At 35.8% G+C, this 23,134-nt stretch overlaps 4 protein-coding genes across 5 annotated transcripts; 3 read left to right on the top strand and 1 right to left on the bottom strand.

The window, feature by feature from the left end:
* Window positions 1–6: 6 nt before the first annotated feature.
* Window positions 7–2,507, top strand: LOC129246237 (elongation factor Tu). The gene is made up of 4 exons (XM_054884886.1): window positions 7–564; window positions 632–1,168; window positions 1,953–2,181; window positions 2,257–2,507. Exons 1-4 carry the CDS (start codon window positions 163–165, stop codon window positions 2,454–2,456), a joined length of 1,368 nt encoding a protein of 455 aa, XP_054740861.1. The 5' UTR covers window positions 7–162; the 3' UTR covers window positions 2,457–2,507.
* A 1,749-nt stretch (window positions 2,508–4,256) lies between these two features.
* On the bottom strand, window positions 4,257–14,719 carry LOC129246236 (unconventional myosin-Va). Of its 2 annotated transcripts, XM_054884884.1 has the most exons (23): window positions 14,463–14,719; window positions 14,274–14,401; window positions 12,809–13,622; window positions 12,602–12,726; window positions 12,436–12,549; window positions 11,882–12,373; window positions 11,712–11,805; window positions 11,411–11,637; window positions 11,154–11,177; window positions 10,718–10,831; window positions 9,189–10,075; window positions 8,557–9,125; window positions 8,355–8,502; window positions 8,185–8,282; window positions 7,882–8,077; window positions 7,437–7,659; window positions 7,205–7,370; window positions 6,926–7,052; window positions 6,722–6,853; window positions 6,105–6,633; window positions 5,873–6,004; window positions 5,666–5,758; window positions 4,257–5,591 (listed from the first exon to the last, which is right to left on the bottom strand). In XM_054884884.1, exons 2-23 carry the CDS (start codon window positions 14,301–14,303, stop codon window positions 5,454–5,456), a joined length of 5,472 nt encoding a protein of 1,823 aa, XP_054740859.1. In that variant the 5' UTR covers window positions 14,304–14,401; window positions 14,463–14,719; the 3' UTR covers window positions 4,257–5,453. The 2 variants fall into 2 exon arrangements, with proteins under 2 accessions (XP_054740859.1, XP_054740860.1); XM_054884885.1 differs by lacking the exon at window positions 11,154–11,177 and having other exon boundaries at window positions 14,274–14,718.
* Window positions 14,720–16,374: 1,655 nt separating this feature from the next.
* LOC129245526 (DNA replication licensing factor MCM4) lies at window positions 16,375–19,654 on the top strand. Its single transcript, XM_054883730.1, has 9 exons — window positions 16,375–16,560; window positions 16,620–16,933; window positions 16,998–17,920; window positions 17,982–18,176; window positions 18,234–18,410; window positions 18,468–18,834; window positions 18,890–19,131; window positions 19,198–19,408; window positions 19,468–19,654. Exons 1-9 carry the CDS (start codon window positions 16,503–16,505, stop codon window positions 19,561–19,563), a joined length of 2,583 nt encoding a protein of 860 aa, XP_054739705.1. The 5' UTR covers window positions 16,375–16,502; the 3' UTR covers window positions 19,564–19,654.
* A 527-nt stretch (window positions 19,655–20,181) lies between these two features.
* On the top strand, window positions 20,182–22,972 carry LOC129245348 (mesoderm induction early response protein 1). The gene is made up of 4 exons (XM_054883451.1): window positions 20,182–21,156; window positions 21,302–21,786; window positions 21,864–22,040; window positions 22,109–22,972. Exons 1-4 carry the CDS (start codon window positions 20,268–20,270, stop codon window positions 22,541–22,543), a joined length of 1,986 nt encoding a protein of 661 aa, XP_054739426.1. The 5' UTR covers window positions 20,182–20,267; the 3' UTR covers window positions 22,544–22,972.
* Window positions 22,973–23,134: the final 162 nt, after the last annotated feature.

Genomic DNA, 23,134 nt, shown 5'->3' on the forward strand with positions numbered 1-23,134 from the left:
GCTTATCAAACCAGTCAAGTCTGCATAGTGGAATTCTTCTACTGCTACGGTGGAGCAGTAAATTTTCTACATTGTTATTAAATAATTACCTAAAATATAGCACCAGTGTATTTCTATTTTAAAACAAATGTTTTTTTTGTACCATCTATAGACATATTTAGGATGTTCAAATTATTTTCCAAAATAGTTGGCAGAAGTTTGCAGCGTCAAGATGCCTTTCACAGAGAATGCCAGCAAAATATCCAAACTGTCGTGAGTCTATTTTACACAAAGAAGATATGGTTTAGTGATGGGCCTGTAGCCAAATCTGACGGAGATAATTTTCGCCATTGCAACGTGGGTACGATTGGGCACGTGGACCATGGCAAGACCACATTAACCTCGGCTATAACAAAAATACTCGCTGAGAAGGGCTTGGCACAGTATCAATCATATGACCAGATCGACCGGGCGCCCGAGGAAAAAGCTCGTGGTATAACAATTAATGCTTGTCACATAGGATACGCAACTACAGAACGAACTTATGCACATACCGATTGTCCAGGCCATGCCGATTACATAAAGGTTTAGTAGTTTAACAAGCGTAATATAACCAAGGTACAATTATATATGGATCTTTTGTTTTTCTTAGAATATGATATCTGGCGCGTCACAAATGGACGGCGCAATTTTAGTAGTAGCCGCCACCGATGGCCAAATGCCTCAGACGCGTGAACATCTTCTACTTGCTAAACAGGTTGGCATCGAAAGGATTATTGTATTCATAAACAAAGCTGATTTAGTTGATCAGGAAGTATTAGAACTGGTTGAAATAGAAATGCGTGAAATGCTAACCGATTTTGGATTTGACGGAATTGAAAGTCCGGTAATCTGCGGTTCAGCATTGCTTGCATTAAATGGCGACACATCCCCATTCGGAGTACCGGCTATTGAAAGTTTGCTCCGACATTTGGACGCGTACGTGCCGACGCCAAAGCGTGACTATACATCTCCATTTATATTGCCCATTGACAATGCGTTTACGGTATCGGGTCGTGGTACGGTGGTCGTTGGCACTCTTAAACGTGGAACTATGCTTAAAAACGATTTAGCCGATTTGCTGGGTTTTAATCAGAATATCAGAACTAGTATCGGAGATGTACAAATTTTCAAGCAAAGTGTGTCGAAGGTAAGAATGAGCCATGAAATTATTTATCAATATCAGTAGAATAGCAAACTTTGAGAAAAGACTCTCTATTGAATTGCCACGCACTAATAGGCGACATGCAGAGCCTCAAAATCTAAAGAGATGTCTCTTGTAAACATCCTAATTACGTACATAATTGCAATTTTTCAGACGAAATCGTACACCGTAATGGAAGAAGATGAACAAATTGAAATACTTGTATTTTATTTTTTTAAGCACCTCAATGTATAAATGAGAATTATTATAGGCAGTCTAACAGGGCTTAGCCCACTGAGAAGTCGTCTGCATAAATTCGGAATGTGGCCGAACGAATTACGTTGCTTCTGCAATTCAGTCGCAGAAGCCTCATTGCTGCCTTGGTGCACATATATTCGTTACCACCGAGGCCCTTCAGATCTTCGATCACACGAAGATTGTGAATAGAAGAAGACGCAGTATATCTCGTAAGTTTTTTTATTGTAACAGCAAAAACATTTCCCATAAATGTTTAGGGAACGCAGTGAATGCGCGGTCCTGGACCGTTCCGTTAGCTTAAACTATTCCGTTTATGTAAATACCTAGATCGCAGTATACACCTCAACTCATTTTTATAAACATATATACATGTACCAAAGAACTAGACTTTGGTAAATATTTGCTGCCGATTTTCTGACCTCAATTAGAAGTCATCCTCCGGAGCTCTTGGCTGTGCCTATCTATATATTCTACCAATTTCATTTCTATTCTATTGATAAATATGTATTACATTGTTGTACAACATCCCTAGGCGGTGGCAGGTGAAAATATTGGTGCATTATTGCGTGGTGTTAAAATCTCAAATGTGGAGCGAGGCATGCTATTGTGCGCAGCTGACACCGAGAATATTTCGAATCACTTCGAAGCATCCATCTACCTCTTATCGCGTGCAGAAGGTGGCCGAACTAAACCTATGCTATCTAAATACATACAACAATTATTTAGTGCAACTTGGAATGTGCCGGCTCGGATTGACTTCGGTAAGCATTGTTCAATAACTAAATATTCTATTGCATATTTGGCACTAATTAAGATTTGCATGTGTGTATATGCAGTACCATCCGATGGTATGTTAATGCCGGGCGAGCATGGAAAGGTGCGAATTACGTTGCTGCGTAAAATGGTTCTGATACCAGGTCAAGCTTTTACAATAAGAGAAAATGGCGCGACAGTTGCAACGGGCATGATTACAGAACGAAAGCCTTCGCTAGATATACCTAAGAATAAATTATCAAAAATTGTGGTAACTTGTTGAGTTCATTACAAAAACAGAAAAAATTTAAATAAAGTGCGAGTTATTAAAGTACTTTTTTATATATTTTATTTAATTGGAATAAGTACATAGTTTCATAAGTGCATGATTACAAATGTAACATTGTAAATCGTTGTAGCTGCATGGCAATGCCGGAATGTTTTAACTTAATGTAAATATGTAAGTACTCATGTATTGTATACATATGCATATTTAATTAATTTTTATGCATCTTTCTGCTTTATATAAGTAAATGTTTTTAAGATTTCCCATGAAAGCCTAATTATGTTGGCAAGAGCGGGTTTGTTTTTTGTAAATGGCAAAAAAAATACATCAATAAATTTTAAAATTATTAAATGTTTTTGTTTCATTTGTGTTCAAAAACAAAATATTGTCTATTTTCCAAGCAGGGAATTTAAATACTACGTAAGCAAATTACTTTAGGAAAACCAAAACTTCAGATGAAATAGTTCTTCTCGACTTGCTTTTGGCACGCTCGCGTGCAAGTGTAACCAAATCGGTTTTTTGTCCGAGCATTTTTTTATTTTAATGAAGGTTTAATGTTTACTTTATCAACAAACGATGACTACGAGGAAGAATGGTAAAAGACCATTTGAAATAATTTTAAGAAAACTCAATTAAAAGTTTTACAAATTTCTCCAACATCATCTATATTTTCTATTGAAGGGTAACAATAAAGTGATATTTCCCATAACCTAATCCAAAAAAAACTTTATTCTTCTACCGACTAACGTTAACAGGTTTGTTTCTACCCTCGAAGTCTTCAAATATTTTTACTTGGAAGTGGTTTTATCTTTTTGTCAAATATTTTTATCTGTTGGTTGAAAAAAAAAACTAATGAACAGTTCTAAATTATTTAAAATTAAATCAAAGGTTTAATCAAAACAATAAAAAAAACTTTTTGACTGTGTTACATTATGTATGATTTTGAAGTGCATAATGTCACTTGTTTACTTCAATTGTGTCACAATAAAAAAAAATGTTGAAAAACGGCTTCAAAGTTTTCATAGTAAATGCCTGTCTAAATAAAAGTAAACACATATTTTCTTTCTTCTTCTTCTTCCGTTTCCACGACAGTCGGTTCTACGTTGCCGAAACGACCCGGATTTATATCTGGCCAAGGACTGTCACTCCAGTAGCAATCCCCGTATGTAAATATGGGGAATGTTTATGCTGCTACAACAACAACAACAACAACATAATTTCTTATAATGAGATACTGTTAATAGATAATGACATTATTTTTTTACACAGCATAAAAGGGAGTTTGTGGGAATTTCTGCTTACTTATCTAAACCAATTTTTTGGGTTGTGACACTATTGAAGTAAATGAGCGATATGAATTTATGTATGAAATGAACTAAATAATCATATCATTCTAATTTAATGGAATAATTTTTTTTATTCTACTTATTGGCTAGTGAAAATAGTTTTCCAAATTTTTCTAATGGAAGTGGTTCGAGTTTTAATTTATATTAACAGTAATAACGAAAAAGTCAGTTTCGCTCAAAATATGCTTCCGACGGTCGAGTCTATGCTATTAGAATGATAGCAGATGCAGTGTTTTGTGTTTCTACAATAATAACAACTTTTCTCTCAAAGCAATTAAGTAGCATCCGCAAACTTTGTGGAATATTTGCAATAGTAAAAGGTCGTCTAGGTCGTTCCCACACTTCAACCCACGGAAGTTATGTTAATGCGATAGAGTTTACGAAAGCATTTTTAACGTTTTTCGCTGTGCTGCTTAAAATGTTTTCTTTTCCTTGAACTTCTTTCTGTCTATGTATATTAATTATAAATTACATATTTTCAAGGTGTTCAAATGCCTTTGTTTTGCTTAACATTTCAAGGAATGGTGCACTAACACATATGGAGTATAATACGCAAATGGCTTTCAAGTAAAAACAAAAGGGTGTAAACAAAAAACAATATTTTGCTAAACTTTTTAGTGCGGGCAGTTGAATTTTATATCAGTATATATAATAAATGTATATGTGTATAATAAATATGTCTAAAGATGTAATGTCTTTTTTAAATACACATATGTAAGTATGCATGTATGTATGTGTATAAATAATCCATTCTCTTTTTAGTTATCACATGTACGATTTCTCACTAACACATACTCAGTTATTGCTGTTGCTGCTAACCAACAATAAGGCAACTACGTTGCTGTGGTTTTACCATCATTATCGTTATTAATATATTCAAAACGTTTCCTCCTCATTAACTACAGACCCAAAAAAATTCAAAATATCTTCAATTTCTAAATTAAATTGCATAGTATATAAATTCAAACATAATTCATTCCAATAATACTATCGAGTACCAGGAGGGGTTACCTATAGTACTACACATCTAAATATGCATATATTGCTTCGGCGAAGACTAAATTAACTAATAGGGATAAATACATTTATAAATAGGTTCTACATTCATTGTTGATAACCTCTATCGCTTGGCAATGGAAGTTCATTTTTTCTAATTTTGCATTTTTTCAAGACAAGTCTTCATAAATATACGTATAGTTTTTTTTTTAAATATAATAGATTAATTTATGATAACACAAATAATTTAAATAAATTAAAATGTAAATATTTAGTAATTTAAGAATATGCTATGCATTTTCTTTGTATATATATATATATATTAGCACTACTTTTTAGGTATTTTAAATTTACAATACTCTGTTGTATAAGAGAATATTCATAAGTTCTCATTATCATTACTTGAATATGTGTTTTTCAATGGCAACAAGCTGCGCAAGGTACACTTTTTTCTATAACAACAATAACATTTAAGATTACCATGGTTTTCCTGAAATTCTTATTGATTTTACTAATTCTAGGCGAATTTGTCTGCATAAATGTAGTATTTGTGTATGATTTTGTTGTTTTTCGTTGGAGGGTGGATCAATTAGGCTGTTAATATTCAGTATTACCACACATTTGTGTGGTAGCGCATCCGTTTACGGTTCAATTAGATTTTTGTCAGTAAATCTTCAAGACCTAGATGTTTCGGCAATTCAATATCTTCCAATTTCACATCACTGTACTTGAAAACCACTTTGAAAGGATGTATGAATTTCTGATCCATAGTAAATTCGTCGTTTTTAATCTGCGAACACGAAATCGAAAAATTTCAATTAGCATTCTGATTACGGCAAGAAAAGTAAAGAGGTAAGAACTTACCATTGGACGCTCATTTAGCTTTTTGGTGAGTTTCTCCAAAAATGTGTTCGTTATTTGACTCTCATAATCATCCAATTTGTATGATTTCATCACCTTGAAATAATTAATACAAATATAGTTTTATATACATATTTGGTTCTACATTCTCTTTAAACATAAATATATATAAACTTTAAATACTTCTACGCATTTTGCAATCTGTTTTACCTTCAACACTTGTGCTGTATTCAATGATGTGCATAAATCACAAATACTCTGCACGTCTTGTTCGCTCTTGCGGGATTGCAGCAGTTGTGAGACTTGATTGAGCGGAGCCAATGGTGTCAACACATCAGTCGACTATAATCAAATATTTTTTTTTAAAGAAAAGCAAGTAAAAAATACATATATCACTTTTTTAATCATCATTTCATCAACACAACTACTCTAAGCCACGTACCATTTTTTTGCTTCGCACCCAATCCTCAATGTATCCTAAATTATAACGTATTATCATACCGGTCTCCCACATGCAAATATCACCGCGCAACATCAGACAATTCAGCGCTACAGCGCAAATGAAGAACAGTAATTGATGGAAAATCTGCTCCGAGTAACAGCGATCTAAGCCAAAGTGTTGGAATTGCTTGTAAAATTGTTCCAGGTGATTGATGAGCAGCTTCCAAGCAGCTACTTTGCCATGCTCGGGTGATGACGTCGAATCCATTGAGGCAGTACGGCCACGCACACCTTGCACCTGCCTGCTACGCTGGATTTCGTCATTATCGAGTATGGCAGGTACTATATATTGCTCAAGCAAGGTCTGTATCTGCTTCACCAACACCTGGTATAGGCTGATAATTATGTCTAATATAACGCGGCGATACTCATACAGATTAAAGTTCTTTAGTTGTTGTTGATTTTGTTTTTCTGTATTGAATTTGACATATTCTTCAACATCACCATACTGTTTCAATAAATTTAGCAGCCTATAGATTGAACAAGTTTAAAGACATTAAATTACCCGATATTATTCTGTGGTAATCATATTTATTTTTATAAATTGGTTTCACTTACGTGATGGAATTAACCAACCAGAGCGATCGCATTTCGATGACATTGGGATTACGATGAATTTTTTTGATTTGCATCACAAATTTACTTAGCAGCTCACGTACGTCATCATCAGCATTTATCAGATCGGTATAACTGCCACAAAAATTAAATTATAAATATTATGAAAGGAAAGTAATAATCTTTATTTAAATATTTCGTTCTTACCGAATGCACATAAATATTACGTAAGCGGGAAAGCCTGGCAACAGTCCAATAGCCAGTCGCGGTGTCATACCACCTACCAGACGTTGAAGTATCTTATCCACGTCTTCAATGCGGAACTTCATGACACCTTTAAATATAAATTCACAAAGAATAATGGAGTTGAAATATTCAATTTTTCTTTCTAAAACAAGTACTTATTGTTAATGCCTATGCACTTATAGATATATAGATGTATATACATACTATATATAAATAAGTGTTAGCTGCACTTATGCTTACCTTGATAATTTTGGATCCTCTGTTTACTCACACTCGCCACAGCTTTTTTATCGCTTTCTTTATTATTGCCATCTTGAGAAATTCCATGTTCTTGAAGCTTGAACATTAACTTATCGTTACCCTGCTTCAGCGCATCAAATTTGCGAGTTACAGCATTCATTTCCTCCTAATTAATGAAAATAATTGCATGGTAATTACACCCGTATTAGACTAAAGACATTTATTTGCTCACCTGTAACTGTGAGTATTGGACAAATGAACGCTGCAGTTCATAGCGTAGATAGCGTTCATTCTGGCGCAATAACTCAATGTTACTGTCGTCAACTTCCAGCCCATTGTGCAGTAGTTCCTGTAGTTGTGCCTTTTCGTGGCGCAATTCATCAATTTGCCGTGTTAGATCAGCAAGATGTGCGTTATTCTCTTCGGTTAAGGCACTCAATTCAGATTCCAATTGGCTGTGGCAAAGGTTATATAGTTAAAATATAGTCAAAAAATAAAATAAAAAATACAAACACTCGCTTGTGAAACTAAATTAAAAACAATAGCAATTTTTTTGATTTTGGGATTTGGCGCAAATTGAAAAAATCCTGCAATACTTTCAGCTAGCTCACAGCCGATTTGAAGCTAGAAGCTCTTAGTAATTTAATATTCTACTTGGTATGTTTATTGTTCCTTACCGATTAACCAGCTTTTGTGCTTGGAAAGCCTCGATCAATTCATTGTCATTCAAGTTCTTTAGATCTACACCACGCAGGGAAACGCCAGTGGTGCCCAAGGACTTAAGCGATTGGCTTTGCTGTTGCAATACTGCCTTGAGTTGAATGCACTCATCACGACGGCGCCGTAATTCCTCTTGCAATGCTTGATATTGAGCTATAAAATGGTAATTTGTTAAAGTGGTTTGCCTAAGGTGCTTGTCAATACGTTTTTTGAAAAACATGCCCGTAGGTACTAACATCAGAATTAGATTTCTAACTTACCTTCTAATTCGTGCATCTCGGATCCATGATGGATGCTGCTGCGCAACAGATCATAGTCACTGCGTAATTTTTCATTCTCCACCTCCAGTTCCGAAACCCTGTGCATTAAAAAAATAATAAATATGTATAAAATCCAATTAAATAGTACTCGTATATTATTCTTTTTATACCGAATAGAATCTTCAGTTTGTCTGTTTCGTTTCATTAGGCGTTCCAATTGTTCATTTAACAATTTATTTTTCTTTTTCTCCTCTTCGAGTATGCTGCGTAATTTTAAAATTAAACTTGTCTGACCCGATTTCGGTGTTGATGTAGTTTCTGCAAGTATTTATATGTGTGAAATGTGTCATTTATTTAACTCAACTAATTTACCGATTGTAGTAAATGTTTCTGGTGATATTTGATTTGCGTTCTCTCCACCTTGATTACGTTTCAACTCGAGCGTATTCTTTGCGGAAACATAGCCGACGTCGTCTTCATTTTGGCTCGATGCGTTACTTACGGAACGTGAATGCTGATTATTTTCACGTGTGCCATTGGGTTTCAAATGTCGGCTCAACTCTTCCTTAAGCATATAGTTCTCATTTTCTATGATTTCTTTCTCCTTAATTGCACGCTGATAAGCCTCATTTATTTCGTTGGTTTCAACTTCAGAGAACGATCGTTCGCTGCGCAAATTGACTTTTGTTTCGACATTCTTGGCCATTTCGATCATGTCATCGATCTGTTTACGCAATTCGATATTTTCCATGCGCCAAGCCTGCTTTTGTCGCACCCAATCTTCCTCGGAGTGGTCTTTCTCCTCTAGCAATTGCATTTTTTCATCGCGCTCAAGCTCCAATTGCTTGTTTAGTGCAGTCAAATTCTGATCCTTTTCAGCTACGATTGATTTGAGGTTACGCACCTCGAGCTCTAACGTTTTTTTCACTTCAAGCTTCATTCTGTTAATAAATTGAAATTATTTATTTATTTATGCAAAATGTGGATATCTTAAATACACTTACTTGAGCACAGAAATTTCACTCGACTTTGATTTTAGACTACCGTTTTCGCGATTCAGCTCATCAATTTTCTGTTGCATAGATATGATTTTGTTTTCGAGTCCCTTATACCTTTTTTGAATATGCGAAATAGTTTTCGCTTCAGCCTTTAGACTCCTAAATTGTCGACGCGCCAAAAATCGCCGCACTGCTGATTGGCAGACAATGATAGCATGGCGCCTCTTCAGATAAGCACGTCTCGCCAAATAGCCACGCACGAATCGTTGAATTTGCACAGCGCGATAATGATCCATAGCCTCCTGAAAGCGTCGGCGTGCCAACATGCCACGTGCATACTGTTGTATGCCACAAATAGTATGGCGTAATCGCAAATAGCGCCGACGACACAGCCAACCGCGAGCATACTTCGATATAACGACAGCTGCGTGTTCCTCGCGCATATGTTGCGCTTTCTGGCGCGCCAAGTAACCGCGCGCATAACGTTGTATACCGAGCGCTGTGCGCTGCAATCGCTGAAAGCGACGGCGATGGATGAACCGACGCACCACCGACTGAATAGTCGTTATGTACTTTTTACGCAAGTTCGCGCGCACCTGCTCCAAGAAGGCAACTTGACCAGCACGGAAAAATATTTGAGTATTGCCGAAACGATATTTGTCTGGGTCTATAATCCATTTGGTGATAATGTTGTGGCACGATTGTTTGAACTCATTTTTGTTGACCAAAGAACGGTGGCATAGCAACTGGTAGCGCATATAAAAATCATGGTAGGACCAGCGAGATGGGAAACCAGCAGCAGAGATACGCACTGTTTCAAGTACACCACAAGCACGCAATTGTTGCACAATTTTTGCGGCCTCCCACTTGAAGGCCACTTTGTCTTCGTTGGGCTAGGGGTTGAGAAGAAGGAATAAGAGCGTAAATATTCAACAATAAGATGAAAATTAATCACTTTTACAAAAGCGTTTCCTATATTAAATTTTATCACTGAATTTGGAAATCAGGCTAATAATTATATATTTTTTCTGTATTTTGAGAGCTCAAAATCAGTTCAACAATAAATCAACCAAATTTATTATTGCTCTTATTTACTTGTCTATGGATATTTCGAGCTTAATTAGAAGTCATCTTCAAAGTAATAATAAATTTGCTGTTTTATTGTTAAACCGGCCACAAGCTCACAAAATAAAAATACGTAAACTAAATATTTGGAAGCCATCAAAATAGTTTATTACATTATATATTATCGTTTTTATTTATTAACATTTTTTTGTTCAAATAAGTACATGCAAAAAAAATGTATGTAATTTAATAAATAAATAAAAAATAAATTTATAGAAATTCCAGAATATTTTTTTAAGGAAATTTTTTAATAGCAAAAAAATGAAATTGGTAAAATATATGTAATTTTCAAAGAGTGGCAAGACATTGTGATGAATTAACATATATATTTCTGCCAGTTTTCGTAATACGTAGGTATGTACGCTTCAAGTTAAAAATACATAAAACAGAAAATATCTGAAAACACTCACCTTTATGCAACGCACGTAATGTGGTGTAGTGGCATGCAATGTAGATATTAACGACGACAGGCTTTCTCTAAACTGTGAGCCAACTGAACGACGATGTTGTTTTGACGGAGCGATCTAGAATGTAGCGATAAAACGTGAGTGAAGAAACTTAAATATGCATGTATGTTTGTATATAAAAGCGGAAGCTAGTTAAGATTGACTGAATGTTAAAATCTTGTACGCAACGAGCCCTTTTTTGCTTTAAAGAAATGTGTTAGGATAAAGATACAAATCATGAAAACACACGCATGCGCATACCAATGGATGATTAACCCAATTAGTTATATTAATTTCACCATAGAATACAAATCTATGTTAGTTTTAGAATAAATTAAAATTAGTTTTAAAGTAATATTTTGTTAGAAAACAACATTTAAATGCTATTAAGCGCACTAACTCGTTTGCGGTTGTCGGCGGTTAACTGTATCCACGTAAATTACGACATCATTTTGTCATCGATCAATCAAACCAACCGTTGACGAAAAAGAGGAAAAGAATAATACGAATACATGTATACATATTAAAATGTTTACAAATTAGAGCACCATTTTATTAATAATTAATGTTGAGTACTTGAAGTAAACCTAAAAAAATACTTCATATGCACTTTAGAATATTTCAATCTATATATTTTTCCACAACCAATTAACTGACCTGTTGCCTAGCCGCGCTGATTACCACTCGTCCACCAAGTGTGGTTACCTTCGCTGCATCTGCGCACAGCGTATCGACTTCTTCCATCTCCATCAATTGTTTGCATAAGGACATCTCCGATTGGCGTATAACATTGACAAGTTCTTTCGACACAGTGTCCCGATTCTTTTCAAGAAATCCATATACATCATATTCAACGGTGTCGGAAAAATGTTTGATGTAAAAGCCTGAAAAAACATGTGTACATACAGTTTAGTTGAATATTTTTTATGTGCATGCCAGCATTGTAGTTAATGCGTACTTGTAGTGCCAAAACGTGGCTTTTCAAAGTGTGGATATTTATTGCATTTTTCAATCAGTTTCCCAGCCCAACTTTCGTCACTTCCTTTTGGCATCTGTTAACAGAATAAAAAAATATCGACATACAAATAATACTAATCCACGATTCTTTGTTCTTCAAAATAAACTTACTCGACATTCCTCGTCCAAAAGATCTAAAACTCCCAACTTAGATTCAATTAAGTCTATACATGGCTGATTATCGTAAAAGTCAATCATTGTCCATGTTATGCCTTCTTTCAAATACTCCTCCTGTTCCAATTTGAAAACATGTTGATTGAATTGTTGCTGCAGCTTTTCATTTGCATAATTAATGCAAAACTGTTCAAAGGAATTCACTTCGAAAGTCTCAAACCCGTAAATATCCAACACGCCAATAAAACTGTTTTGCTTTCGACTAGCAGTGTTTAGGCTTTTATTAATTACTAGCACAATGTACTGAAAGAGTTTAGCATATATGTGTTTTGCGAGTGCATCTTTGGCCGCTTGTGCAGTGGCAACACTATTCGGTATAAGTACGTTCTCATTAACTGATTCAATTTGACGTGTCTTCAACCATTTCCGTAAATCATCCGAGTTAATCTTTAACATCTCGCCAGCCACATGGAGGTGCAGATCATTATGCTTATTGAAATAAACAAATTGGTTTTGATACATTTTTTTTAATAATTAACTTTACTACGTACAAAAATTTCACAACCATCAGGATCTATGTCATCGGTCCCTTTTTTGTACTGCGGAATAAATTTTATATTGCCTAGATGCAATATGCCGGCAAGAATATTTAAGATATCTGTTATCTGGAATATAAAAATAAGTGTCGATTTCAAGATTAACAAATATTTGCCTTGCCTGCAAATTGCTGAAACCCAGCACAGTCATAGCTTGGATGGTATCCCTGAATTGTTCTTTGTCTGAAACTCTATCAATATCGGGCGATTGTCCCATTTTTAGGTATTCAAACTTGTCTTGATGATCTAAATTCGAAGTAAATAAGATTAGTTAAGTTGTGATAAAAGTAAAAACAAAATTAAAAATTTAATCTAAATTTAAATTTACCTAGTATTAGCTCAGGATGTATATCTCGCGCATCACAGAGTTGATAGAAAATGTGATAGTTTCGCTCACCAGGTGCTTGAAATACGACACGTGATTTTTCCAGCAAATAAGTGTGCATTGTTGCTCCCGTAAGATTCATTACACTCATATTATTTTTAAAAAGTAGTTTCGTAAATTTACCAAAACGCGAACTGTTATCATTGCGCGTAGTTTTAGCGTTTCCGAAAGCTTCCATTATTGGAGATGAAGCAAGTACTTTGCGCTCAACTTGCGTTTCAGATTCAGACCCTCCAACTGCTGCAAAGTAACGCATCGCATACTTTGCAGATACTGTTTTACCAGCACCCGATTCTCCACTCACAATTATGCTAAGATCGCATTTTTCTCGCTCAAGTTTTGTATATGCTTCCTCAGCTAAGGCAAATATATGTGGCTCTAACTCACCCATCGATCGACCGCGATAAGCACGTATTATACTTGGACCATAAAGTGGAAGTTCGGCATACGGATTTATGGCCACTAGTATGATGCCACAGTATGTGTAAATAATTTGTCGTTCACAGAAACGTACTTTCAAATTGTGTAACACGCCGGGTTCATGAAGATAGGACATAGCCGTCAGATCATTTTGTCCGATTAGTATGGCGGGATTTCTTAATGGTGGCAAATTACTTCCGTCGGGTTTTATGGAGAGTTCGACTGAACTGCCAGAATCTTTGATAATTTGTATAGTAATGTCGCCTTTGTGATAATCCCGTTGAACTGTAGCACTTTCCCATACCTGCTCTGGGTGCGGTACCCAAATTTTGGAACCCTAAAATTACAAAAATTATTTATTTCACTTTATTTATTATTTATAGCATTTTCACAAAAAAAAAAAAACTATCTTCTACATGCGGGAACTTGTGTGTATATATTTGGGGACTTCAACAATATTCGTATTATTTTTATTGCAATTGCTTTATATTTCAAGATACTAGGAGTACTACAATCAAGCGCTAAACGCATAGACTATATATTGTGGTTGTTATTGTTAAAGTTATCAATGAAAATAGACTCTTTGCATTTTTAGCTCACTGATTCATCACCTCGCCTTTATCTAAAGTTGTACTATATAAATTATTTTTACCATTAGCATCATAAGGTGTTTTTATATTTACGTCTGCTATAACTAAACAATTTCAATCCTATTAGAAAATCGTCAAATTGGAATTCTATCTTAGTATGCACTTCACTTAAAGAATCGATTGCAAATAAGAATGCTTCTGGTTAAGCAAGATTTGAAAGGAATAGAGTTTCACCAAGATAATTTAAGTGCACCAATACTTAGTTTACATATGTATATACATGCAACCACTCGCGGCCATCCAACTTGTCAACAAATTGTACTTGCACTTGTAGGGCTGCAGCCGCCAACAAGCTAATCACTCAAGCAGACAGCCGAAAAGTGGCGAATAATAAATACCTTTGCATATAGCATATCTTCGTTCGACATGTTTTTGTAGTAATCTCACTGCAACTTCACTTCAGCCACTCCACGGTTTACGGTTATATGACTCTTGATCCACTTCTAATAGCAAACAGAAGTGTTTACTATGAAGGTAAAAACCGATTATCAATCAAATTATTGGTATCGTTTTCTTTTCCTTTATACCAGTGGCTCAATTCAGTGTTTATTTTGTTAGTTATGACCTTATTTAAAACCTTTACTAATTTTGTTACATGCAATCCCAATTCAGCGTATGCTATTTACTTTTCTCAAATGCATGCTTTTACGTTTTTCTAATTTTTATTATTATTTTTTTAAATTTATTATAGTAATACAGATAATTTTGCTCCCATAAACTAAGAAAATCAAAATTAATTGTAAAACAAACTCGACTTTATCACTTTGACGTCCAGTCAACTCAACGTTGACGTTGACAACGAAAAGCAATGCGAAACACAAACCACACGTACACAAACACCAGCAAACACCTGCCTGGTCCAGTGATGCCAGAAATTATAAAGACGGTAATAATAAAAATAATTTTTGATAGACAAAAAACAATTTTATTTTATTATTATAATGATTTTTGTTTTTTGCTTTGTCTACGTATATACATGTTTGCCTTGTTTGCGAACATTTTCCGAAACTTAAAATACATAAATTCTTTTTTCGTTTTTAAGTGACGCAGTCGAATATTTGGAATAAAAAATCCATTGGATGTTGTACCGCCAGATATCCTAACACAACAGAAAAAAAGGAAAAATTGTGTATTATATGAAAATACCATATATTGTTTTATAAAAATAATAATTTAATAAAGTTGGTTAAATAGAAGGTGATATTCCCATTCAATTTCTGTGTAATAAACGTAAACAAATAATAGTTTTAATTTTTCATCACTATCGTTGGTTTTAAAAACCCGTGGAGCAAAGATTTTAAAGATGAGATTGTTATTCGGTTCTGAACGAAACTGACAGAATCAACTGCCAAGCTGACGTCACTAGGGGCGTGTTTACAAAAAAACAGATTCTGTTGGTGATATACAAAAAAAATGAATGTCACTTCGTTGCCGTCTGAACAACGACCCATGAAAATTGTATACTGAAGATGACGTCTTCCCAAAACAGTTACTTTTTTTCGCGATTGTGACAAGTCTAACGTCGAGTCCCCTGCATATACGAAACAAACAAAAGGACGAGATATTACATCTTTATGAAAATTCAGTAAATGGCTTGTTAACACTGTGATTTGTGAGATTTAAACTAAACAAACTAATGAAAACGATGTGCTGCGAGTTAAATTGCGAAGCACAAATTAATGGAATGCCTTCAAATGCAGTTTTTTTGCGGAAGGCGCCGTGGCCAGAAAGTGTTCTGTTCTATCATCCTTGGTGTCAATAGATGTGAAATGATTGTGCAGAACTCGGCTGTCGAATCCCCAAGTGATGTGGCAGCCAAAGTTCCCCGCACACTTTTCTTTTTTACCATAGTTAAAGATCAAACCTAGAAATCTATCACCTTTTCACCAAGGCGAATTGAGTACAGGTATTCTATAATCCTTGGTTAAAAATCATCATTCGAAGAAGTAGGTTGGAATGATTTTTTTTATGATATTATATAATAGTAGAAATTTTCATGGCATTTATTTTGTGAAACATGTTACCCGAATATGTCCGTCGCTGCTACAAGGCGTTCAATCACTTCAATTTTTGACTGATTTTCCAATAAATCTGATGAACCCACTAAGCAAAAATACGATGCAAACGATGGTTGTTTGGCTTGAAAGGCCAATATATTGAGAATGACAACGAATCGACGTTTCGGCGTCTTCTTCAACACTTTGCTCTATCAACTTAGCGAACCGATTTTTTTTTTGAAAGTTTTACAACTTGGAGCATTGTTCATAATGACTTGCTTAACAGAAATGTGAACACATTTGCCATTTTCAGCTATCGAACCATAGTTATTGATATCGATAGTTCTCTTGCCTGATAGTTGGAATAAAAACCCTATAACAATTACAATGAAAAGTATCGAATGCAGCCCTGCTTTTGGAATATGAAACCGAATTTTGGCGCGATTGTATTTGTCAAATGCGCTTACATTCGCATTTACAGCGTGAGTTTAATAGTGAAGCGCAAATAAAAATTTAATTTTACATTAGTTTCGAATATATAGTACCTTTGGAAGAACAAATCAGATTGAAATGTCAAGTCCAGCTCCAACTACCCCAAGAGGTCAGGGTGACCGAACTCCGACGCGAAGTAAGTTTACATGATATGATGTGGTTCTTATACTAAAAGTTTGTCATACATTTCATAAGACCCGATAGTAGAGCAGGATGCATCAGATACACCAATGCGCATGGGACCTACCACTCAGCGACAAAGTCAGCAGCCATCGGAAATCAGTTTGCCTCCAACATCTCCGGGTGGTTTGAGTTTACCTGCTACTAGTCCTGCACGGGTGCTGGGAATGAGTGAAATAGATCTAAGCTCTCCTTTGAACTATGGGACACCTAGTTCCATTGGTTCAATCCGAACTCCACGATCGGGAATACGTGGAACGCCTTTGCGTGCACGCCCCGATATACGAACCGATAAGCGAATGCGTCAAGTAGCTATTGGAGGCACCAATGTAAATATCTACCGAGTTTAGAAAGTGTAACATAAATGCAAATTTCTTTCAATCTTCTTCATAGCTGGATCCTATAGCTGAAAAGCCATCTGAAGGCACTGACACTGTCTCAGAATCATCTGCAACCCCGCAGATGGTTGTTTGGGGGACCAATGTTGTAGTTCATCAGTGCAAAACAAAGTTTAAGGTTTTTCTCATGCGTTATATTGATCCTGATGTAGAACGTGATGAGATATCCGAGAACATAGATATAAACCAGCCAATATATATGCAAAAGCTAGAAGAGATTCATACTCTAGAAGAACCCTATCTTAATGTAAATTGCTCGCACATAAAAACATTCGACGAAGCATTGTATCGCCAACTAATTTGCTATCCGCAAGAAGTAATACCGGCTTTTGATATGGCTGTGAATGAGATGTTTTTTGAACGTTACCCAGCGGCTGTATTGGAACACCAGATTCAAGTACGTCCTTTTAATGCCGATAAAACTCGCAATATGCGTTCTCTCAATCCAGAAGACATGGACCAATTGTTAAGTATTAGCGGTATGGTAATACGTACATCCGGAGTTATACCAGAAATGCGTGAAGCTTTTTTCAAATGTATAATTTGTGCATTCTGCGCAACGGTCGAAGTTGATAGGGGGCGTATCGCACAGCCAACCCTTTGCACGAATTGTAACACAAATCACTGTTTTCGATTGGTCCACAATAGGTCAGAGTTCACAGATAAGCAGTTAATAAAACTACAAGAATCGCCGGACGATATGGCTGCTGGACAAACGCCGCACAATGTGCTGCTTTATGCTCACAATGATTTGGTCGACAAAGTGCAGCCTGGTGATCGAGTCACTGTGACGGGTATATACCGCGCCGTTCCCATGAAGGACAGAGGTCGTACTATCAAGAGTGTTTATAAAACACACATCGACGTGGTACATTATCGCAAAGCTGATAGCAATCGGTTATATGAAGATGAAGAGGGGTATGCATAATAAATGACTGTTATATATATGTACTATTTAATAATTTCCGAAAATATTTAGAAAAATGCATATATTCACACCTGAGCGCGTAGAATTGCTGCATTTGCTTTCCCAAAAGCCGGATATTTACGACCGTTTGTCAAGAGCAATAGCTCCATCTATTTATGAAAATGATGACATCAAGAAAGGTATTTTATTGCAATTATTTGGTGGCACAAAAAAGAAACATTCAACTTTGGGCAGACAGAACTTCAGGTAAAGTTTTTGTGTCATGTTTTAATTAAATTGATTTAAATTTTACTTAATTTATAGAGCGGAAATTCACTTGCTTTTGTGTGGTGATCCAGGTACATCGAAGTCTCAATTATTACAATATGTTTACAATTTGGTTCCGCGGTCACAGTACACTTCCGGTAGAGGTTCTTCCGCGGTTGGTCTTACCGCTTATATTACAAAAGATCCAGAAACACGACAGCTAGTGCTACAAACGTAAGTATTTTAATGTACTTCAAATATTTCGTGACTAGATTTTGTGCTTCATTTTAGAGGAGCTTTGGTGCTGGCTGATAATGGTGTTTGTTGTATCGATGAGTTTGATAAAATGAACGATTCTACGCGCAGTGTGTTACATGAAGTTATGGAACAGCAAACATTAAGCATTGCAAAAGCTGGTATTATTTGTCAGCTAAATGCGCGTACATCGATTTTGGCAGCTGCCAATCCAGCAGAATCACAGTGGAATAAAAAAAAGAATATAATAGACAATGTCCAGTTGCCACACACGTTGTTATCGAGATTTGATTTGATTTTCCTTGTACTAGACCCACAGGATGAACAGTTTGATCGCCGTTTGGCTAACCATCTTGTATCGCTCTATTATGTAACGCGTCACGAAGAAGAAGATACAATGTTTGTAAGTTATTTATCGTATTTTGTTACAAAAACCATATTAAGAAGCTATTGTACAGGATGTAAGTGTATTACGAGACTATATTGCTTACGCTCGTGAACATTGCTCGCCTACATTATCGGACGAAGCTCAACAACGCCTCATTCAAGCATATGTTGATATGCGCAAAGTTGGTGCACGCCGTGGTCAAATATCGGCGTATCCTAGACAACTGGAAAGTTTAATACGTCTTTCTGAAGCGCATGCCAAAGTGCGTCTAAGTAGTGTTGTAGGCGTGCAAGATGTGGAGGAGGCTTGGAGGTAATTTTTGGTGAAAACTTGTGTTATAAAAGTATATAATTTGATAATATTATATTTATGGCACAGATTGCATCGGGAAGCTTTAAAACAATCTGCAACAGATCCACTTTCGGGCAAGATTGACGTTGGCATTCTGACAACTGGCTTATCCACTGCTGCACGCAAAAAAAGAGCAGATCTTGTCTTGGCAATCAAGGAAAATTTGAAGAAAAAAGGCAAAGTACCAACTGTGCCGTATCAGAAACTTTTCAAAGAAGTGAAAGATGCTTCGCAAATTGTAAGGATCTTTATTTTAAGTTATTTCATACTCTTATTATATCTAACGTTTCTTATTAGCTAATCACTCGCGAGCAATTCGAAGATGCCCTCAAAGAAATACAAGATGAAGGCGCCATTGTCGTGATGGGCAAAAATACTATAAGAATCTGTTAAGTACAAACGCATACACATGGTTTTATAATATTGTTTTTATGTTTTCATTCTATAAAGTTATTTGAAATAAAAGGCGTTAATTTTCGTAATAGTAAGTAGTTTTTTATTGGACGCTGTTTTCTATTAATGCTAACTCATTTAAGGCAGGTGACAAAAAATTTGATTTGTTTTACGGTTCGCCGATCATTAATAAAAGGTTTAAATAACTTAGAAATCTTTCAAAGAACAAAGGAAGAATGCTCTTAAACATCCTCACGGATCACTGCAAACTGTGATTTCAACTGCATAAGTCAAGTATGCATAATCACTCCCAAATGCGTCTATACGGAAAATAAACAAAAATAATTACCGAAGGGGGGTGGAAAACCACTTGCATATATTGGCACAAGGCTTTGCTTACTTTCTGACTGACGTCACTGATTATCAAGTTTACCAATAATAATGTGGGTTTTTTCAGGATACTTTTACCTGTAATTTTGTATTAATTGTACCGTTTTAAAACTATAACATCCCTTTAACTAATTAGTTGCATCTCTGTGCCTCTGAAATTTTTTAACGGCGTGGTTATTTTTGTGCAGCGATAAATTATATTTGACGCCGCTGAATTAAAATGAAATTATACTGAGGATTGGTAAAAGTTAAATGAGCTGTAGATTCTAGTTTTCATATTTTTGTATTAATTGCAAAATTTTTTGCAAAGCGCAATGTCTCCAGAGCCAGATAGTGATCAATTAAGCTGCAATAAATTTGAAGAAGTGAAAGAAGGAATCACAACAACAGCAGTGGATATAGCACGAAATGTAAATTTGTCTTTGGTTGCAGGGGAAACTTATCACCAAACAGACTATTCGGTCCCGCGCAAACAACGCGAACGCCGAAATAAATCGCCCATTGCGATATCAACACTTTTAGAAACCTTTGCAGCTCCACTATCACCAGCTTCGTCTTCATGTACCTCGCAAGGTAACAGCAGTGGTGATGCCACATTTGAACCATCCATTGATATGATGGTGAACGACTTTGACGACGAACAAACTTTGAACGAGGAAGAAGCATTGGCTGCCATGGAGCATCAGGACCCACATGATGAAATTGCTACTTTGAAAGAGGAGAGTGAAATGCCTTTAGAAGAGTTGTTGGCTAAATACCAGGTAGCGCCCCCTGTGTCTGCACACATCGGACCATCGAGAAAGAAGAATAAGAAGAGCTCCGGAGTGGGTAAGCATTTAAAGCACAAAAAGGTTGATAGTGAGTCTACGGCAAACATAAGTTCTACGGAGGGCCTTACAAATGCCACATTGGAAGCAGTTGATGGCACTGAGCCGAATGCTATTGAAAGATCGTCAAATGATGTTATATTGATTGACGAAAGTGGTGACGAAGACCTCACTGACAACAAATTAATGACGAAATCGGGCACTGAAGAATCGTTAGCGGAGCAGGATGCTTGTACGCTTGAACGATTTGTGGAGAACAATGATTTGCCGATTGGGCATGTTGAGAAAATTAAAAGTCGTCGCACACATCTAATGGACCTTTATCCAGAAGAATCCTTTACGGAAGTACTGAATTCAGGAGATGGAACTGGAATAGGTATATATGGTTTATGAATATTTGATGTAATAACTTGCTAATTGTTTGAGCTGAAGTTATCTAAAACAGCTACGGCTAAATTTAGTCTAAGACCATTTTAATTATACATTGAATACACATTAATATATTGATTTTAATTCTTTAGAAGTACCGCTTGACCTTCTTTATAATGAAGATGACGAGGGGGAAGAAGTAAATGAGGCAGAAGAGGAGGAAGAAGAGGAATTTGACATTGACTATGTGAAGAAAACCATAATGGTAGGTCCATCATATCAAGCAAATATACCAGATGGATTATCGCAGTATGGTGATGTGTTACCTTATGAGAATGAAGATAAATTGATTTGGGAACCCAGTCAAGTTAGCGAGCGTCAAGTTGAAGAATACTTGTTGAAAGCACGGGATATTAAGCCAAGTTTACTAGACAACGAGGAAGAAGGCGAAGAATCTAACCAGACTAACATTGCAGCAGACATCGCGATAGATCCTATAATATCAACACCAAATGGCATTGATGCAGAAAATAAAGAATCTTCCACATACCACAAAGCGGACAATGTTCAAAGCACAGTTCAATCGCATAGTGGTGAAAGCAGTGATGTAACTGCTGTAATTAAAGATAACGAGCAGGTGCGTTTGTTTGTTTGTAAAAAATTATAATATCACTAGTACTAATTTCTATTCCATAATGAATTACCTATATGCAGGCTCTTCACTTGCTCGTTCAATGCGGGTATGATTTTAAAGAAGCCTTACGTCGCAAACGCCTAAATGCGCTCCCACTAACTGGTTCGATGAGCCTTTGGTCGGAAGAAGAGTGCCATAAATTCGAGGAGGGTATACAAAAGTTTGGCAAAGATTTTCTTAAAATACGCCAAAATCAGGCAAGTATCAAACCCAAAAAGATTTCTGGATTGGATCATTAATATGCAACTGTTGTGGCTTATTAAAGGTGCGTACACGTACAATGCGAGAGTTGGTGCAGTTTTATTATCTCTGGAAGAAAAGTGATCGACGTGATCATAATTTCGCTAACTCGGACACAGTAGATCACATGGATATTTACCTTAACGAAGGTGGAGATTATAGTCCAACAACTACGATCAATGGCACCGCAGCAACTGGCCACTCAACTAACACAAACGGTGCTCAAACCCTGAGTTCGCGAAAAAACAATGGCTGCGTTCAAAAGAATCCAATATCCATTATGATGACTGGAAATACTAGTACTAATACCAGTTCGACTACATCAGCGGTAACACAATTAAGTGTCAGTAGTAGTAAAGTGGCTAATAATCGAAAACGTAATGTACTAGGTACTCCCAGCAATAACTATGAAAGTGCATTAACTCAAAGTATACCACTATCAGCCGCGCAAACAAAATGATGACGAATTGTTTCGTAATCCAGTAGTCAAAGTTAAGTGTCGTACAAGTGCTGGCGACTTATACGCAATGTTGCACATGCAACTAAAAAGTTAAGGAAATAAATAGTATTAAATAAAAAATTTCAATATTTCTTATATATTCCAATTGAACATTTATACATATATTAAATACGTTAAACAATTGTTTTCATCCTCTATTACAATTAACTAGAAGATTTTTCAACCGCTCGGCGCAAAAAGAAATTCCTTTATATGTTTTTAGTATTTTAAGATACATACATAAGTGTTCAAGGAGTAACATTAAATGAAAGTACATTTAGCTCCTGAATTAACTGTAATTAGTTACTCAATAATGTTATTAATTCAGTACAAGTTTTATACCTTACTCTCATGCATGCAATAAAGCGATTGAGATTTGCTTACATTCAACATGCCTAAAAGCTTTGAAATAAACAAAAATTTACCGTCTATGTAGTTTGAACAAATGAAATTTCTACGAAAGTCGGGTCTACGTTACCGGAATGCCCCGGATTTATTTCAACCAAGGACTGTTACTTCCACCGCAATGTGTTTTTTTTGTAATTCAGGCAT

Source organism: Anastrepha obliqua, chromosome 4, assembly GCF_027943255.1.
Source record: "Anastrepha obliqua isolate idAnaObli1 chromosome 4, idAnaObli1_1.0, whole genome shotgun sequence".
In the NCBI taxonomy this organism is placed as follows: Eukaryota; Metazoa; Arthropoda; class Insecta; order Diptera; family Tephritidae; genus Anastrepha; species Anastrepha obliqua.

Coding starts and splice junctions, on each gene's coding strand:
- LOC129246237 (XM_054884886.1), top strand. CDS start 163: ATGTTCAAATTATTTTCCAAAATAGTTGGCAGAAGTTTGCAGCGTCAA. Junction 565..631: donor GCCATGCCGATTACATAAAG/GTTTAGTAGTTT, acceptor TGTTTTTCTTAG/AATATGATATCTGGCGCGTC. Junction 2,182..2,256: donor GCCGGCTCGGATTGACTTCG/GTAAGCATTGTT, acceptor GTGTATATGCAG/TACCATCCGATGGTATGTTA.
- LOC129246236 (XM_054884884.1), bottom strand. CDS start 14,303: ATGTCGAACGAAGATATGCTATATGCAAAG. Junction 11,638..11,711: donor GCCACGTTTTGGCACTACAA/GTACGCATTAAC, acceptor ATGTTTTTTCAG/GCTTTTACATCAAACATTTT. Junction 5,759..5,872: donor ATACAGCACAAGTGTTGAAG/GTAAAACAGATT, acceptor AATTATTTCAAG/GTGATGAAATCATACAAATT.
- LOC129245526 (XM_054883730.1), top strand. CDS start 16,503: ATGTCAAGTCCAGCTCCAACTACCCCAAGAGGTCAGGGTGACCGAACT. Junction 18,411..18,467: donor CGACAGCTAGTGCTACAAAC/GTAAGTATTTTA, acceptor GCTTCATTTTAG/AGGAGCTTTGGTGCTGGCTG. Junction 19,409..19,467: donor TGAAAGATGCTTCGCAAATT/GTAAGGATCTTT, acceptor GTTTCTTATTAG/CTAATCACTCGCGAGCAATT.
- LOC129245348 (XM_054883451.1), top strand. CDS start 20,268: ATGTCTCCAGAGCCAGATAGTGATCAATTAAGCTGCAATAAATTTGAA. Junction 21,787..21,863: donor TAATTAAAGATAACGAGCAG/GTGCGTTTGTTT, acceptor ACCTATATGCAG/GCTCTTCACTTGCTCGTTCA. Junction 22,041..22,108: donor TTAAAATACGCCAAAATCAG/GCAAGTATCAAA, acceptor GGCTTATTAAAG/GTGCGTACACGTACAATGCG.